General features: G+C 37.0%; 3 protein-coding genes across 3 annotated transcripts; all 3 read left to right on the forward strand.

Moving 5' to 3' along the window:
* The first annotated feature begins 106 nt into the window (after positions 1-106).
* Positions 107-9,624, forward strand: LOC122036437 (sphingosine kinase 1-like). Its single transcript, XM_042595751.1, has 10 exons — positions 107-499; positions 2,806-2,928; positions 3,000-3,100; positions 4,749-4,821; positions 5,895-5,981; positions 6,102-6,179; positions 6,328-6,398; positions 7,780-8,076; positions 8,618-8,740; positions 9,178-9,624. Exons 1-10 carry the CDS (start codon positions 154-156, stop codon positions 9,358-9,360), a joined length of 1,482 nt encoding a protein of 493 aa, XP_042451685.1. The 5' UTR covers positions 107-153; the 3' UTR covers positions 9,361-9,624.
* Positions 9,625-9,950: 326 nt separating this feature from the next.
* LOC122036447 (protein TIC 20-I, chloroplastic-like) lies at positions 9,951-11,651 on the forward strand. The gene is made up of 2 exons (XM_042595760.1): positions 9,951-10,080; positions 10,750-11,651. The coding sequence occupies exon 2, from the start codon at positions 10,761-10,763 to the stop codon at positions 11,532-11,534; it is 774 nt and encodes a 257-aa protein (XP_042451694.1). The 5' UTR covers positions 9,951-10,080; positions 10,750-10,760; the 3' UTR covers positions 11,535-11,651.
* A 1,255-nt stretch (positions 11,652-12,906) lies between these two features.
* Positions 12,907-16,996, forward strand: LOC122036445 (protein ULTRAPETALA 1-like). The gene is made up of 3 exons (XM_042595758.1): positions 12,907-13,902; positions 15,159-15,483; positions 16,455-16,996. Exons 1-3 carry the CDS (start codon positions 13,695-13,697, stop codon positions 16,627-16,629), a joined length of 708 nt encoding a protein of 235 aa, XP_042451692.1. The 5' UTR covers positions 12,907-13,694; the 3' UTR covers positions 16,630-16,996.
* Positions 16,997-18,836: the final 1,840 nt, after the last annotated feature.

The raw sequence follows: 18,836 nt of genomic DNA on the forward strand, positions 1-18,836 counted from the left end.
CTGAGTGGGTCCATGTCTGTTGGCGAATTAAACATCGACATGTCGAAGTGGGTAGGCGAGAGCGACTGGACGTAATTATCGAGCTTTTCTAAAGCTTTATTTCTTGGTCGCCATCCGACTCTTTTGTTTTTTTTCGCGGTGTGTTTGGCGGGGATGACGGGGAGCGAGGAGAGTGCCGTGGAAGAAACGACCACGGAGTGGATCCGGATCGACGGGGTAGCATCGTGGGCGAGGTTGGAGGCTGACGGGACGCTTCTCTGGGGCGCTGGAGCTGGCGAGCGGCGGCTACGCTTGGAGTCGGATGTCCTCGGATTGGCGATCCGTGGATCCTGGATCACGGTTAGGGCATTCGAAGGGACGAGCGAGGGCGGGTGCTGCGGTGTGGTTGGTGGGGCAGGCGGGAGGAGGAGGGCGAGGAGGGACTACGTGCTGCAGATGGCCGACGAGGCGGCGGCTCGGCGGTGGAGCGATCGGATAAATGAATTTTTAGGATCTCTCGGTAAGGCTTGCCGATATTGATCTCAATGGTTTAAAAGAAGGTTACTTTAACAACAATTCATTTGATTACAAATTTATTGAATTTTTGTTCTTATTACAATTATATATACGTTTCTATCAAATCATGTCATGGTTTAAACGGCCAATGTAACGTGTTCTTCTCTTATGTTTTTAGTAGTGATAATAGTGATTATTTAGACAATAAATTGACATTTTCTGTTCTCTTTCTGTTTACCTTATGTTCACCTGAAGTTTGCTGGCGTTAAGATTGGCGCTGTTTGGCTTCCTTTTCTAGAGTGTCTGAAACCATTTATGCTTGCCTTTGTACTTCCCAAGTAAGGAAAAGGTACAAGGGAAAAGGTCGGCGGATAACGAAGGAAAAGTAAATGCACACTATTGACAGCATGTAAATGCGTGGCTCAGTCACCTGAATTGATGTTAATATTCGATAGTGATGCTTTTGTTGGACCTAGCTCAAGCTCAGTTGGACCGTAGGTTTCTGCCCAAAATTGATTCAAAACTCAAGCTATAAGTATTCTTTTAGTACCTTTATGGTTGTGGCAACTATTTAGGAGTTGGAATGCAAATGAGAAAGCTTTTCTTCTTGCAAGTACTTTGTCGAGGCTAGGGAGCCTTGAGGTGAATATTCATCATAAGATATTTCTCAATTGGCAAGCAAGGAGTGTTCTGGGAAGTGCACAGACACTTAGTTCATATTTACATCTGGTGTCGGCCTTTCCATTATATATCCATCCTTATCTGTCCTAAAGCTAACATTTCATGTAGATTATTTGTAAATTGCACTAGGACACAGTTCTACCCTTCTGATCACGTATTTTACTTGTGATTGGTGCTGGTTCTATGCTCAATTAAGAGGTCAAATCTAAACTGTGAATAAGGTGTTTGGTACATTCTGTCACTTGCAAAATAAAGACTACTTGTTGGAGGGCTTTATTTGTTATGACAGTTTGTACTTTCACATTAAAGCCAGTCTCAGCATCTATTGTCTAGCCTTGGTCATTGAGCAGTTTGCGTGGTGTTCAATTTTGGGTGGATCGAGGTTTCTGATGAGGATCCAATAGGTAAATAAAAAACATTGTTTCTAGGCATAATGAACATATTTGGTGTTTAATGTGCATGGATTCAAAATGTGCTTTTTGTTTTTCTTTCTTATCAGAAACAAGACAATTTTGGAATGTGTTCGACTTGAAAATTAAACATAGGTGCCCAGAAAGAGAAATGATTATGGAGTCTTCACCATCCTCTTTCCGTCATTGCTTTAGGCAAAGGATGTGAGAGGCTCCTATGCCTGCACGTAGTTCTCATTTTTTAGACAATTAATCCTGGTTCCAGTACATCAAATAGGGTACATAAAATCAAGGTCAATCTTGTATGTATGGAAAAATATGAAGGGGAGGGATAGCGAGGGGGAAACAGGTGCAAAATTGCATATGGAGCATCAATTCATCATATACGTTTTTATGTTGCTCTCTTCCTCCTCCCTTCTCCTTCCTTTCTTTCCATCCATGTAAACCTAGACGACCAGAGAACCTTTACGGATGGCAAAAAGAAAGAAAAAAATCAACTGAGTGGAAAAAAGGAGTTTTATATATTTGACCAAGACTTGGTAGAATTGACCTACCACTTCATCTGAAAAAGTCAGAGCTAATCTTTTATATCACGAAAAAGTTGGAAGTGAGGTAGAACCTAAATCAAACTCACCAAAGGGAAAACACTATTAAGAAAAAGATGTCTTAACATGGGTGATTGGAACCTATTTTAGAGGTCCAACCCAAGCAAACATCTAAATAAACCAAAAAAGTATCTACCAAAAATACCCTATACTCCTAAACAAGACAAACCAATTTAACAGGCCCTCTTAAAAAATCTTATTCTCCTAAATAGCACAATTCTACCAAAATGTCTGGGACTGATCTCATTTAGTTGCTGGTCCGACTGATAGGGACAAGCGATAGCTACGTTGAGACGGCTGATAAATCATTATTTATGTCTTGCCTTCTGATGTGATTTTAGTCGCTGATCCCTGTTCCTGACATGATTCGTAATTCCTTACAAATCTAAAAACTTTAAAAATAAAATTTATTACTTTGCGGCAAAGATTTTTTTTTTTTTTTTTTTTCTTTGAGTGAGAATGTTTCTCAACTGTTATCAAATGATTCATAAATAATGTTGTGCTTATATACTTAGAGGCTGAGTTGGTTGATTTACTTCAGCATTCATCTTCTAGTTTGTCTGCTCCCACGTTTTAATACATCACTGCTAATTGAAACTTATCTCACTGAACAGGAAGGCCAAAGAAACTCTGTGTTGTTTTAAACCCATTCTCTGGGAAGAAATCTGCAAGAAAGATATTCCAGAATGAGATTAAGCCACTTCTTGAAGCTGCTGGTGTCCTTTTTGACTTAAAAGGTTGGTACTCAACTTATTCTCAAAGTAAGTTGTTTCTAGCAGTTGACTTGTTGAAGTCTGCCTTTGCACAGAGACTGAACGCCAGAATCATGCTCACGAAATTGCATATAAGTTGGACATTTTACAATATGATGGCATTGTTTGTGTCAGTGGTGATGGCATCCTGGTGGAGGTTAGTTATTTATCTGGTGTCTGAAGGCCAATAATATTTTGGTGATAATTAAATTTGAAAGTAGAACGTATTCGTCTAAGACTCTAAGCCCAGACAGTGGAAACTAAAGTTGAATGTGTCAGGATTTTTCTAACGATTTAGTTCTCATTGAATTAATGGGATAAAGGCTTTGTTGTTGTTGTTAGTTCTCATTGAATTAGTATGGACTCTAATTTTCTGCAAACACTAAGAAACAGTGGTGTATCATTTTCTTATGGAATAAATACTAAAAAAAGGTAGAGTATGCATAAATATATGGCCAATGGATTATTCAAAACTCTGTTGACTTAGTTTATCAACTTATAATAGGGAACAGGAAGGTTACTAGTCTCAGTAATCAATGTCCATTGGAGAAGATAGCTTTTACTCTTATCTCTACTTAAATTAGCATGGTAGGCTTCCTTATAAGTGGACATCAAACAACTAAATGATTCCAGAAAAGAACAAAGATCAGTTGACACTGTTACTGCTCTTGATCTTCATAATAAAACTTTGAACAATGTATTTCCTTTATCTTAAAGGCCTTAAAATATCCTTTTCTTTGATACGAAATCACATATAATACTTAATAATGAGGTATGATTCATGTAGCAGAACTATGATAGTTGTGGTTTGCAACTTATTGTTGTTTAATAAAGCAAACATTATGTCTACATCTACACGCCTTCACTGAGCTGTTCATCTGCAAAATTTACTACATGAACCAAACCAGAAAGCTCTAGCATTTATGTTCACAAGTTCCTCTATTCTTGTTTATTTAACAATATAATTTTAAAATTTGAGTTTACTCTCTTTAAGTGTTATTCTCCATACAAATTTGTACATAAAAAGGTCTGTGGGATTATATTTCATTCTTCTTGCATTTTTTTTTTCCTTTGAAAAAGAACGAAGGCTCAAAGCCTTCTATTTGCATAGTCAAAAAAGTTATTTTGCATCAATTGATGTGGCTGTTGAATTCCGGAGCTATTCCAATTACCTTTCTTTATTTGGTCCTGTTATCAATCTTTTTTGTGAATGCTTTATAAGTTTATGACTTCCATGGGTTATTTTGTCAAACTTGTTGATGTTTGTACATCTGAAGTTAAAACTCAGAAACTCATGTGGGCTTCATGTTTTCTGATCTCTGACCAGTTCTTTTTTTTCTTCTTCTCTTTTTGTGGTTATGGTTACTTAACTGCATCTATTTTCAATATTTTCATCGTATTTGGTTGAAATTGTCCGAACATGATCTGGTTTAATTGGATATCTAAGATTTTTCTTTTACCAAAAATCAACTTGTCGAAATAAGAAACACACAACACCATAAAAAAAATTTCTTTTTGTTTTTTTTATCAATGCAAGCCCCGTTGGGATCAAACATTTGTTACTGGAATTCATTGGTTTGGGCTGACACTTGATGTGACTTGTGAACACCTGCTCCTAATGTTCATAGTTGTTTTGTGGAAGAATTTTTTAATATTCTGCAAGGATTTATTTCTCACTGTGTACTAGCTCATATAGATGCACAGATATGCAATGCCGAACTTTTATATATTTTTTTTTGATTTTTTTTACTTTCATTTTCTAACCTTAAAAATGTTTGCTTATTTCTTGATTTTCTCATGACTAGATAGTTAATGGTTTGCTCAATAGAAAAGACTGGGGTACTGCAATTAAGGTACCTCTTGGGGTAATTCCTGCAGGTACGCATACGTCGTTTATTTCTTCCTTGAGCTTGCATCTTTTAATACCCATCAAGTATTAGATTTGTTTTCTTTTCCTTTTTTTTTTTTTGTCGAGAGGACAGTTTCTCAGGCCGAATCTGTAACATACAAATTTTGTTCAAATCACACATCACAATATACCATGCCTTATAAAACCTTAAGGAGTTTATCTAAAAGATTCACAATGTAACTAGGACCACATTTTAAATACCACACATGAGTCACTGGGCATGCAAGTTTTATGTATCCCATTTGATATCTTCGTATCTGAGAATCAACAAATTCCACCCCCACATCGTTCATAAAATGTTGGGTCTTCTTTTTCAGCTCCAATCAAGCACAAATTCCACTATTTATGGGTCCTGAGATTCTCTAGCATATTATTACAAACAAGAAGCACAACTTATGGACATTAGAGATTAAGTTGGCATATATATATTTTGCTGATAGAATTCTTTGTTGATCTCTACTGACAGTGTTGTTAAATGCAAAATTTGTCCTGAATGCTAGCAATTGTGAGATTTTAGATGACACCAAAATTTTAAGTTAATAAACAAATCCCCTTTGTATTCTCTGTGTGAGATCAAAATTTCTCAGTGTTACATAGATAATTATTCTTGTTTGCTTCATCAATTTCTGTGTGAGAGTTCAATTTGATGTTGCGTCACCACCATAATTCATGCTCAAACTTGATGGATTTGCATTCGATATCCATCAATGATTATATGAAATTTTTGCAGGTCTTTGGTGTATTTTTGACCTTGTGGGTTAAAGTGTTTAAATATGATAAATTTGTATATGCATGTTGAAAAAAGTATGAACTAAAATTTACAACAGGGTATGTTTGCAAACTTTGAAGCATGAACCTGTATCTCAGAAGAATATGATAATACATGGACTAGAGTTGTTCAAATTGTACATCTCTTATTGAATATGTAACTTAGTTCATGATCTGAAGATTCTAATACAACCAATTGAGATCAACATCATCATGATCATCATGTATATGACAATTCAGAAGGTTATAATATATTGATTTTTTCACACTTTAGGTACAGGAAATGGCATGGCTAAATCACTTCTGGATTCAGCTGATGACTTGTGCACGGTCCCTAATGCTACATTTACAATAATAAGAGGTCATGCATTGCTCATAACGTTATATTGTTTCCTAAAATTCTGTTACTTCTTCAAATGTGTTGCCACCTATATCAGCATCAAGATGACATCACATTTTCCACTCTCTAGTTTCTGTACAGGTCACAGACGTGCTTTGGATGTTGCTACTATCTTACAAAATGAAAAGAAGTCTTTCAATGTTTTGTCACTAACTTGGGGTATGGAGAAAACTTGAAAGCTGTTTTCTTTGCTCTCTAAATAAACAATTCAAGGCTTAGCCTTTCCACACCATTTGACTAAACTCGTCTTTAGAAATTATGTGAACATATGTATTCATATCTGAAAAAGAAATTAATTATTCTACAGGTTTAGTCGCTGATATTGATATTGAGTCTGAGAGGTATCGGTGGATGGGAAGTGCTCGGATGGATTTATATGTATGTCACTTAGCAATAACTTTCTAATTTCCATTTAATTTTTTTTTTTCATTACATGTTCAATCACTTCAATGGTAGCATATTCAACAGAATACATCTGCAAATGCATCTAATGAGGTGGCAACCTTTAGGTCTTTAGCATATTCTAATTATCTGTGATTTAACTATTTCAAATGATCCTTTGTTATACAAGTGTTGCAGTTACTTTCTAAGTGGACATGGTACCTTCTCATGAAACATTTCGTCTGAATCTTTTTCCATCAATATTCTAGGTGTTTTTTCTAAACCAATCTGCTTTATTACTGTCAACTCTCGAATATGGCTACCATGGTCTCGAGTGGGCTCACGTTCATGATGAAACTAATTCACAAGCTGATCATCTTGATATTGTTTACCCTGTCAAGAAATAGGTTACCTAGTGATATGGTTTATCCAGCTTTTGTACAGAAAATCTCACACAGGATCATGCATTGCACCATTACATTAATTAAATAGTTTGACCAAAAACTATTGGCTGTCATGTATTTTCTTGTATTGGCTACACTGATTTTCCTAACTGCCGTCAAGTTTATTACAACTAAGAGGTAAGCACTAAATTGTCACACAACTTTCTCTTTTATTCCCAAGTCAACTTTAGATTCTAACATAAATTGTTGCATCTTGCTCCATTTGTGTTTATGTAGAGACTAAAAAAGAGCTAAGCATTCATTCTTTTCTTTTTGTTTACATAAATTACCGGTAGGAGTTTGAACTAATTAGATTAACCTATGATTAGCTTCCTTCTTTGATGTAAATGTGAGAACCTTAAACCTTTTAAATATTGTTTAAGTTAACGATGCAACATGTATTGGTAATGATGCAACACGAGGATGCCCTAATACCAGGTTGCAACACCAAACTAAATCAAACTCACAGGGAGAAATGATTTGACACAAAGATCAAATGAATAATTTGACTAAAAACTACACCTGCTTTACAGACTTCATCCCTTACAAAGTAGAGCACATGAAAACTAGTTGACACGCTAAGATAAACAATTACAAACTTTGGAATTAGCTTTAAGGAGTTATTCTCCTAAATAGAACCTACCAAAATAACTAACAATATTAAAACTTTTACGAATTAACTTCTTGTTGCATTAGGTAATTCTTAATCTTGTTTTCCTCGATTGTCAGAAATATCTCCACTTCAAAGGCCGCATTGGAAATGACCTCATGGTTTGTAATTGGAAACATTTTACAGATGAATTAACGTCTATAACAAATGAAATGTGAAAAGAATTGGGTGAATGCTCATTTCCTATGTTGAAAAACTAACAGCAAAAGTTGTGCCCTCAGCATCCTGTTATATATTTATAATCAAATATCTATGTTTCTCACAGGCTCTTTTCCGAGTTCTGAACTTGCGGAAATATAATGGGCATATCCATTTTATTCCTGCACCTGGATTTGAAGCATATGGCGATCCAGTAATTCATGTTGATGACTGTAAGTGTGAAGTTTTACTGTCTAAATGGAGCAAAGGAGGTAACGATAACACAGAGCAATGTAAATATATGGGCCCAGAAGTAGCTATGGAAAGAATGGAATGGAGGTCTATTGATGGACCATTTATTTCAGTTTTGGTCCACAATGTACCTTTTTCTGGTGAAGATTATATGCCAGCACCCAAGGCAGAGGTAGTTTCTTATTATAGTAATATTAATATTTGTCTTCGTTTGCTGGTGTTGAATAATTGGAGATAAGGTGATATCGCTCACCCTAAACGGCTCAGTATTGCTGGCTCCATGGCAAGATAAATCATGAGGGGCATTTTGCCCTAGTGCAGCGGCCCTTTGCATGGGGGAGTTCAAGTACGTAACAAGGTTTGCACTGGCTGGGAATTGATCCCAAAATCTATTGGAGCAAATATTCATTTGTTGAATAATGAGTCATCAAGAAGTGTCAATTTCATGTGTATGCATTAGTGACGTCTTGAATTGGCAGATTTCTTTTACTTGTGATCACTTTGGTGAGCTCATGTACTCAACAATGTATGAGTTGGTAATGAATAAGCTTGGAACATTTTGTCGAATTCCATCATTTATTTCTAATTATGTTTATTATTTTGTATCTTTTGTACTTTGTTGATTGGTTTAATGTCTCAATGCGTCATAACACATGTATCATTTTGCCCATCCAATTGCCGCTGCAACTAATGCTTCTTTGCTTTTGATACAGTTCGCAGATGGCTACTTGGATGTAATCATAGTTAAGGATTCTCCGAAATCAGGACTTCTGGAAATGATGCTATCAATGAGCGATGGAAGTTACATTAAGTCACCATACATATTGTATTTCAAGGTACGCCATGTGTTTTTTTTATAACCTTTAAGTAATCTCTCTAGATTCTAAAGTAGGAAAACTGGTGATTCCTTGTGGAGTTTTCTTGTTTTCACTATGGTACATATGGTATTAGTTCTAGTAAAAGAACTTTTCATTTTCTTGAAAATAAAAAAATAGTCTCGGAAATGTGTTTGCTAAGTTTGCACAAAGCACATCTCCAAGTAACACAAACCAAATGCACCTCACAGACCTAAAAAAACTAACGTAGGTAAGATAGCTTGTGAATATGTTTCTCTTATTTTGTAAATCTAATATGCGGCATGGCATGAACTATCGCAACACTTTTGATAAGTATACCTCTGCGTGTAATAACTGATCCATTCACTTTATTCATATGAGCGATTCAACTGAACTCATATCTAAAGCATTGATTCCTGTATGCTGTTTTTTTGCAGGTCAAAGCACTTAGGTTACAGCCAAGTAGCCGAGTAGGGCAGCCAACCAAGGGTGGCATCATCGACTCCGACGGAGAGGTCATAGCCGGAGGAGATCAACCAGAGAGTTGCTTGATGGCTTACGGTCCTCCCATTCAGATGACAGTGGACAAGGGCTTGGCAACTATATTCTCTCCTAAGTAACCATCAGAACTGAATTGCCAGAAAGAAGATCATAGTATTGGCTTCAGAGGTTTAGACACTTCATGCAGGAAAGATTATGATTTATTTAGTTATTTATTTTTGACAATAATTATTTTGCATTTGGTCATAAAATAATTGTATTAATTTCAATTAGCTTTTCGAATTTTAGTACAATAGTTATGTTTTATGTTTGGTTATAAATGTAATTCGAACAAAACAATGAGAGAATGAAGTATTCATTTTGGATTTCGCTCTATTAGTCTATCGAATAAATTTGTTTTGCTCAATTAATTCGTAGTCGGTTTAACAGACATTTATTATTTAAAAATTTGGTTAATTTTAACTTACATCACTCAAATCGTTTTACCAATTGATTTAATAATTAAGCTAATTTGGTAAAAAGAAAAAAAAAATCTAATTTGAATATTTTAAAATACTTGAATCCAATTTTAATATTTGAAAATTTCGTTAAATTTTCATCGAATAGACTATTGAAGAGACCCAACTTGTGGCCCAATACGGCCCATCATGGAAATTCCTATAAATATCCGAATGATTTGCTTCGTCCCCGACTCAACCAGAACGTTCTAGTTCCCGATAAATCGCTCCGTCGCTTCTCCTCCGATCGAGCCGCCTCCGTCAGACCGGAGGTGGGGAGGGTTTGGATCGATACCGTCCGGAGAGCTTCGCCGTGGAAGACGACGACGATCTCCTCTAAAGGTACGTTTTTTTAGGTTAATCGCTTTTCCCCTATCGATCGACCGTCCCTATTGTAGTCATTGCTACATTGAAAAATCGGAAATGTATGGAAACGGAGATCCTCCTCCAATTTTCTCCTCCGTCGCGTGCTTCTTCCGCCGGCGACAGTGCATAGCGGCCGCTACGTAACGCATAGCTCTGTTCGTAATTAGTGATCTCCGGTTAAAAGAAAATCGAACTCGTTTATTTTTTCGATTTCGGATCGTCCTCAATTTGGTCATTCGTTCTGTTTGTATCCGACGAGTGAGATCGTCGTCGCGAATGGCTTTTGGATGTGAGAATTGAATATCTTCCGGTTTCTCCTACTTTTCCCTCATTTTCGAGAAAAAAAAAAAATGGATTAAACGAAGTTTGATCTCGTAGCTGGAAAATGGAATTTAAATCCATCCTTTTTGAGAATTGAATTTTCTCCGCTTCAGATGCATCCTTCAACTTATTTATTTATTCAATGAAGTAGGAATTTTAAATCCTATGATTGGTCGCTTCTTCTTTGCGGTATTAATTGCTTCACTTTTTTGAACCAATTAAATCAAGAATCCAAGTTCCAGTCTTTCATTGATTGCATTTATAAGTTCTTTTATTTTCTTCCAAGTTCTTCGCCATCTCATTTTGTCTAACATTTCTTGGTAGGTTGTTTCAACATGATTACAACCGGAAAAACTACCACTGTTTCTCTGCACCCAAACAGAAAAGCTGCCCCTTCCTGTGCGAAACACTATTCTTCTTTCAAACTTGTCCATTGCATCAGTCTTCCTGCAATTAGATCTCCTAAAATTACGAGCAAACGTAGTCATTTTCTCTGTGGGCAAGATGGCGATGCTGCATCGAACAAGGTGCCTCTATTGGCCGTAAGTGACAGGAGGAGGACCAGAAACAGAGTGATTTCCTGCAGAGCATCAAAGATTCCTACTCTCTTCATTTATCCTCCCATGACCAGTAAACCCAAATGGTGGTGGAGGTCCTTCGCCTGCACTCCTTATCTCCTCCCTCTCCACTTGATGTGGTTCCACGCCGACTCGGCCTACCGCCTCCACCCTCTCATGGAGAACTGGGAGTTCCTCGTCAACCCCTTCCTCGACACGATCTCGCTGATGCCCAATTGGATCATGATGTCGCTCATGTTCGCGGCGTACTACCTCGTGGTGAGGCGGAAGGAGTGGCCGCACTTCTTGCGGTTTCACGTCATCATGGCCATGCTGCTGGAGAACGGATACCAAGCGCTGGCGATCGCCTGCGGCTGGCTTCCGAAGACTCTCTACCGCGGCAAGCTCGGCGCGACCTTCTGGCTCGCCGTCGCGGTCGCGCAGTTGTTCACGGTGGCGGAATGCATGAGAGCCGCCCTCAGCGGCAAGTACGCAGATGTTCCCTTAGCGTCTGATGCTGCATATATTCATTCCGATCTAGATTTGTTCTAGAGAAATAATCAAGATGGGAAGATTAAAATTTTCATTTAACACATCCATCGAGATTAATTAGGCTAAAATATGATGCTTTGGATAAACGAAGCGAGATCAAATATTATATCTGTACAAACTTGAAGATAATAATTTATTCTATATTATTATGGGTAAGGGTGTCCCAAACTAAAAGAAATATTAAATCAAATGAATATTTTTTAAAAAAAAAAAATCAAAGGACACACATTTATTTTTTCCCTAAAATGCTCTTTTAGCTTAGTGTTGTTGTAGCCATTATTATTGTTAGTTATTATTTATTACTACAATATGTAAAAGTTATTATGTAATTTTGAATATTCAGAATTTAAAAGTTTAAAATTTAGAATTTAAAAATAGTCTATTTCATTCTTAATCCAGTTAAATTCATTCTAAATACTTTGTAGATAATAGATAATGTATTTTTAGGATAAAATCACTTATGGGATATTGTAACAGTAGAGCACCAACAAATCTGATGAATTTGTTAGGAAATAGTGAAAAGACAGAGGCAAGGCAGGAGAGTTGGAGAATGATATCAAAAGGAAAAAGACAATGTAATTCTGTAATGTTCATACAAATACTTGAAAGATAAATCATTTCTTCATATGTTCTAATACAAACTAGCTATTTCCTAATCAACTTACAATTCAAGTTGATTTTGAAATAAGTTTTTTGCAATGATGTCTTCGAGCGGCGATCGACCAGGCGCGACGTCTCTCTCTGTCTCTGTATCTTCCAACAAATATATTTCTCAACGAGCAAGATCATGAATTTACTATTCAAGTGTTGTTTACTGCAAAGGATGAACAGTGTTACAGGACGGGTAGAGGAGAATAAAGTCGATCACTTTTTCCTGTGACCCAGAATCCAAGTTTGATTATTTGGAGAAAGGCAACCAGCGACACCCAGGTGGCCTACGGATGCTGTAGGAAACCAAAAGGTACGCGCTTTTGTTCATCTCCCCTGCAATTCCTACTAAAATTTCCTTTTTCATCTTCTTCTCCAACTCGTTGTTCATGGTAGTTTGGAGTCGAGCGACGACGAGTCTCTTTTGATTTCGATGGGGGTTTTGTGTTCGATTTTGAAATGATGTTTTGTTTGTTTGTTTGTTTATTTTGAGAGAAGTATCAATCAATCAGGGAGGGACGGTGCGGAATGGACATTGAGGAATAATTAATGCTGTTCATGTCATGTCATGCACGCGACTGTGGACGGAGAGAGCAGCTACTGGTTGCGGGTGGCTGCTGATGCTGACGGCGATGCCATTGCCAGCTCACGGCACGACAATACAAGAACAGTGGCGCAACTTCGACAACACTGCTTCTACTTTAACGCCGGCCTCTTCTGGGATTCCCAATGTGTCCCTTTTTCTGCTCTTTACGCTTCTTTTTATTGTTAAAGGAACGCCCTTTCTCTTCCTTCCTCCGCTTCCCCTCTAGTTTGTATCTCTTCCAGTTCCAGATTTCTCTGGTGAGGTTTCTGATGGAGGTCACACGGTGAGATTTAGCTCGGCAGATTGAAGAGCGGGAGCGGGAAAGGCTGCAGGAGAGAGAGAGAGAGAGAGAGAGAGAGAGAGAGAGAGAGAGAGAGAGAGAGAGGCGCGTTTGGGCCCTCAATGGGAAAGCTATGAGCCTATATAGCGTATGCCCTTTTCCCATCGGTTTATTAGGTGGGAGGCGTGTACGATGCGGCTCCTTTCGATGGATACTCGTGTGGCCTCTCTCCTTGGCGTGCCGCAGCATCGCTCCGGCGCCTAAAGGCGGCGCCTTTGTACCCTTCGTGTTGCTTTTCCTGTGAAGCGTTCCTGCTCCCGACGAGTTCGCTCGATCGCCTAGTTAATTTGAGGTTGATACGTCGTTAGATTCTTCCCTTGGAAACTTAGATCTCAGCCCGAGGACCCTTGGAAACTCCTGCTTTTGGTTTACGGTGGTAATTCGATTTGTCTCTGATTGCATTTGGGCGATTCTCTTCTTTATTTCTCACAAGTTTCGAAGCGCCCCCAAGCCCATCTCGCTCTTCGCTGGGCTTGCGCTCGTAGGGTTTGGTATAAAATAGGGATCCTTGATGAAGCTGGGTGTTTTCTTCTTGTAGAGCGAGAGCGAGAGAGAGAGAGAGAGAGCGAGAGAGAGAGAGAGAGAGATGGCCAGTGATCAGGGAAAAGATGCCTCCTTTTTGTTTGCCGACGAGGAATTGGCCGAGATGAGCGGGTTTAATAGAGGCGCCGACTTCGTCGAGGTGCTGTGCGGGTGCACGAGCCACCGGTACGGCGATGCTGTTGGGCGTCTTAAGGTTTTCGCCTCCGGCGATCTCGAGATCAGCTGCGATTGCACGCCCGGTTGTCAGGAAGGTGAGTTCGATCATCTGATGCCTTTTTTTCCCTCGTTTTGCTGCTCCGGTCGTAATGTATATAACGTTGCAATCTTTTGGAAACAAAAGAAGACGATCTAGTCTTCATGATACACGTTATTTGTTCTTGGATTCGTGCTTCTTAACTCGCGATAAGATTCGCATGATTGCAAATAATTGTTGTTTGATACCATGCAACTTGCCCATTGTCTTGTTCATGTTGACTTCTCCTCGTCTGCATGCAAGTAAAGGAGTTGATTTGTCACGTCTCTCTTCAGTTTGTGCCTATTTTAGATGTGTTCTGGTTGATTGTTTGACTGATCTCTAGATCTATTATCTCAACTACTTGATCAACTCCTCTTTGGATAACAATTATCACACAGTAGTCTCGTGAGTTATTCATTCCTCAAGAAGACTCTCTGCATGTTCCTTTTGTTACTTTTCCTCTTAAGTTGTGGTTTACTTGATAACCCGAGCTTAATGTTCATTTATGGCATGTTCTTCCTTATAGCTGTGTTTTCCAATTCATACTGTGCCATCCTTTGTGATCTAGTTTTGTATGAAGTTTACTGCATTTATTTTACTTACCTAAGAACAGAGATTTTGGTGAACAATATAGAGTATTTGCTGGCAGCCTTTTGTTTTCTCAGAGATGTCAGCAGCTCAGCACTGTGCTCTCATGGTTCTGGCCATATGCAATCAAACATTCCATAAAATAACACCAAAATGCATTCTACAGAAATTACTCACAGAAAGGTGCCCTTGCAACCCTTTCTTGTAGTGAGGATTAGGAAATAGTTAAATAGATTCCAGTCATTAAACTTCCCAAATGTACAATCTCTTTGGTCTTTCAAAAAAAAAAATTGTCTATCTTATCCTCTTGTGTTGGTAAGAACTGTTCTTGTTGGATCTCTATGTATTTCAGATGAAGTAATCAGTTGCCTTACCGAAAAGTTTGATTTAAGTATGCCAAGGCATGAAAAGAAGTGCACTGAAACATGCCAGCAGGTGAATTTTGAATTAAATAAGATTTGTCAACTTCTGAGTCACATGGGTGATGCACATAATAGAAGCTAGTAGCCAAATTTCAATAGAAATGAGTAATAGGAGTTCCTTTTAATAAGCTCAATCACATGGATCAAGCAATCTATTGCTACCATATGAAATCAAATCTTCAATCGCCACTTTATTTAGTTTTTGTCTTGCCACAAGTGGCATAATTAGTAATCTTCTTTCTTCTCGTTCTAATCTAATCAGATAAGTTGACACCGGCTGCTTTTGAGAAGCATTCTGGGAGGGAGACTGCGAGGAAATGGAAAAGCAATGTGTGGATCATAGTCAAAGGAGACAAGGTTCCACTTTCAAAGACAGTGTTGCTTAAATACTATAATCTGGCATCGAAAGGTGCTAATGGCTCTCACAAAGGCCCCAATGGACGGCTGTGTCACCGCGATGAATTCATTTGCTGCAAGAGATGTAACAAGGAGCGTAGATTTCGCTTGCGTACTAACGAGGAATGCCGCAGTTATCATGATGCTGTGAGAAATGCAACCTGGGAATGTTCTAATTTGACATTTGACAGGTAAGAGTTAATATGGCTTACTAATGTCAAGGTACTTGTTCTTTTGCTAAGTTTTTTTTTGTTAATATGCTCTTGCTATGATTTATTTGGTCTGTATGTTCCATGAGATAGTTAATTTCATGGTTTCTTCGTCTCACAATGAAAATACAGAGGGAAGATGATTTCAGTTGCTATTGAACTTGTTGCTTACTTATACTTTAAGGGATTTGTTTGCCGGCGATGCTACCTAAAAAGTAAATACTATGTGTATCATGCAAGAACTCAAGATACTCTAGGGATAAAAATGCTTATGGTTTTATAGGTTGGCTTTTTGAGAAGAAATAAAGAAGATATCTATATCAAGTATTGGAAGAATTGATAGTAGTATGTTCCAAACTGTTCTAAGCTCACTTCCAGTGCCCTGCCTTCAGTTAATCTCTACTTTCTTTGTACCGTGCTTGCGCAGAGACAATATTCTGTTATACAAGTTGATGAGTTCTATTTGTTATGATTGTCAGATGGCTCGTATAAGTTATTCATAGCATGCCTAACATCCAGTCATTTCGTTTGGCAGACAATTATGATGATGTATATACATAACTTTCTTGTTAAGAGTTTGGTTTTGTTTGAATTTCAATCCCACTACTTGATCGACACAAGTTGGAAGACTTTTCAACTGCTGTTTCTTACAATTAGGCCACAAAGAGAAACAAATTTGGTCGCGACAGATTCCTAACTTATTTGTCTTCTCATTATAAATAAGTTAGCAACTGCTGTTAAATTGATTTAGTTTGATGAATTCTTCAAATATAAGTGCAGTGGTAAAAGATCGGATTCTCTGACATTTATTTTAGAACATATTGATCAATTGAAATTCAAAAAAAAAAAATCTTTCATTTTAAAATGATTCTGGCTAACATTTGTCAATTTTTTATATGGTGCTCTTTCTATTATCCTAGATTCTTCTTATACCTCATTATCTCATGCACCAGGATCACCTGCGATGATGAAGAGGAGCGAGCAAGTCGTAAAGTTCTGCGGGGATGCTCGCGATCTCCGTCCTGCAAGGGGTGCACAACATGTGTTTGCTTTGGATGCGAGATATGCCGTTTCTCAGATTGCAGCTGTCAGACCTGTGTTGATTTCACTAGCAATTCTAAAAGCTAAGTTAGTTCGAGGGGTTCTAATTTATCGGCCATGGACTGCTGCAAGTTGCGCAACCATGGCACTGGTTAAGAGGCTATTTCAGGTTCCATTGTTTCTTCTCATGCGGTCGGGATTTCGCTCGCTTTTCGACGATGATAATCTGCTACCGGTGAGACATTTTGACAAACCCACAATTGGGCATTCTTTTCATCTTCTTTTCATGCTATGATGGACGATGTATGAAGACCTGTGATGGGATCTGTAATAGTTGGCACATTCTTTTCTCATGGTCTCTAAATTCTTATTTTGATTCCCTTCTTGCTTGAAACATTTCTTTCTTTCTTAATGGATCAATAGTTCAATCTTTTGATACATGTGCAATTTTCCAGTTCCAGTTTGTCAATATTTCTGCATTTATCCAAAACATTTGTAAGATATAAACAATTAGGTAATTTTCTAGAGAACAAACTTAACAAAGTGAGAAATTAGAAAAAAAGTGCAATAAAATAATATTTTGATGGTATTCTTTAGGCAATGCTAGTGATTTAATTTGGTGTTAGGTTGGGTAAGAATCTATTTATAAATAAGTTTGAATATGTATATATATATATAATTTGTTAAAATGGAAATTATGAATTATTTGTAAATAATATTCACGAATAGAATTTATAATTTATATTTATTAAAAAGCTTTTTTAGATTTGGTTCATTTTGGATTGCTCCACTTGACTACCTAACTAACCTAACTAGCTCATTTAAAATTTTTAGGGTGAAAATGAATATAAAAAATAAATATTTGGGGTAAGGTGATAGAATGAGGGTGGAGGGGAATTATTTGGAGTAGATCCACTGGTCCATTCTTCATAATTTAGATCGTGATCGGAATCCTGTCAAAATTGACTACGATCTTCTTTGGATTTATCTTACCATTTAGATTATAGTTTTAGATCGAGTCAGTTGGTCGGAAGTTGTTAGCGGTGGGCAGGCCACCTCCTGCTCGACACTATATAGTTTGTCCATCACTGACAACCTCCGACCGCTTGACTCAACTTAAAATCATAACTTAAGTGGGAAATAAAATTAGGAAAGATCAGTCAATTTTAATCGAATTCTTAGAACTTATGGACAAAAAGAGCTGCACTCAATTATCTTAGGCAAAATGAATACCAATGACGTGTCAAAATTTCTATAATGATTGATTCCGAGTGATGATAGTAGAAAAATCTTAAAATTTCGAGGGGTAATTTGTAAGGTTGTCTAAATTAATTTCAAGGGTAAAAATTCCAAAAGTCTCTCCTTATTTTCGTTAACACAATTAGCCATTTTTAATTTTTTGCAAGACCAAACCCAAGTTTAAATCAAATATAGTTTAATTTATTACCATTTACTTAAGTTTAAAAATTATTTTAAAAGTTCTAGACCTTCTAATAATAATTTTAAAACTACTGTAGAATTATTCTACGATCAACCATCAATCCATCCCAATTAAATTTCTCATTTATCAGACTAACTAACAACTAAATTATTTAAATGTCTAATTGACAACTAATTAATTAAACTAATACTAATTCACTTAATTATATGTCATTGGGTTCCATAAACTATTTTTATAGTGGGATTATTTTGCAATGCAATTCTCTTATTATCCGTATATCATAACGAGTTTTTGAGACTCGAATTCATGTTTGTCCCGATAAGTCGAGTTCAAGAACTTTTTCTACTTTGTTATGATCTATCGGAAAGTATGCATAGGTTTAATCGAATGGTTCTTGGTTACACTATCAATGGGATATAAACCCTCATTTACTAAGAAAGGCACTTACAACCCTTTCAAAGAGCCAAATTCTTTTGCATCAAAATAGTTGAATCCTTATGCATCAAAGTATGTTGATCTTCTTATAAAATAAATGATAATTTCGACTTTAAAGCTATTTCAAAGATACTACACTCATTTAAATGAGATTTCAAAAATACTAGATAATATATTAAATGGACATTCTTTAGTTTTACTATGCTTCTTTAGACATCTCTATGTCTACAAGTGTGAAATCTAAGAATAACTTATTGTATAATCACAATTAATCAAGTTGAAAATGGAATATTATGGAGATTAGAAAAAAAAATCACATCTCTCTCTAGGATCGTGATTAATAATCGATGATAGTTCATAATGCTCACAAAATTTTTATTTTTGTTTTTTTTTATAATAGATAGACAACTTTTTTCTT

The sequence above is a fragment of the Zingiber officinale genome, unplaced genomic scaffold (assembly GCF_018446385.1).
Source record: "Zingiber officinale cultivar Zhangliang unplaced genomic scaffold, Zo_v1.1 ctg164, whole genome shotgun sequence".
In the NCBI taxonomy this organism is placed as follows: Eukaryota; Viridiplantae; Streptophyta; class Magnoliopsida; order Zingiberales; family Zingiberaceae; genus Zingiber; species Zingiber officinale.

Excerpts from the sequence above, each read along its gene's own strand:
- LOC122036437 (XM_042595751.1), top strand. The coding sequence starts at position 154 with ATGACGGGGAGCGAGGAGAGTGCCGTGGAAGAAACGACCACGGAGTGG. Across the intron at positions 4,822-5,894 it reads TCTTGGGGTAATTCCTGCAG|GTACAGGAAATGGCATGGCT; the intron begins GTACGCATACGT and ends TTCACACTTTAG. Across the intron at positions 5,982-6,101 it reads TACATTTACAATAATAAGAG|GTCACAGACGTGCTTTGGAT; the intron begins GTCATGCATTGC and ends GTTTCTGTACAG.
- LOC122036447 (XM_042595760.1), top strand. The coding sequence starts at position 10,761 with ATGATTACAACCGGAAAAACTACCACTGTTTCTCTGCACCCAAACAGA.
- LOC122036445 (XM_042595758.1), top strand. The coding sequence starts at position 13,695 with ATGGCCAGTGATCAGGGAAAAGATGCCTCCTTTTTGTTTGCCGACGAG. Across the intron at positions 13,903-15,158 it reads CACGCCCGGTTGTCAGGAAG|ATAAGTTGACACCGGCTGCT; the intron begins GTGAGTTCGATC and ends TAATCTAATCAG. Across the intron at positions 15,484-16,454 it reads TCTAATTTGACATTTGACAG|GATCACCTGCGATGATGAAG; the intron begins GTAAGAGTTAAT and ends CTCATGCACCAG.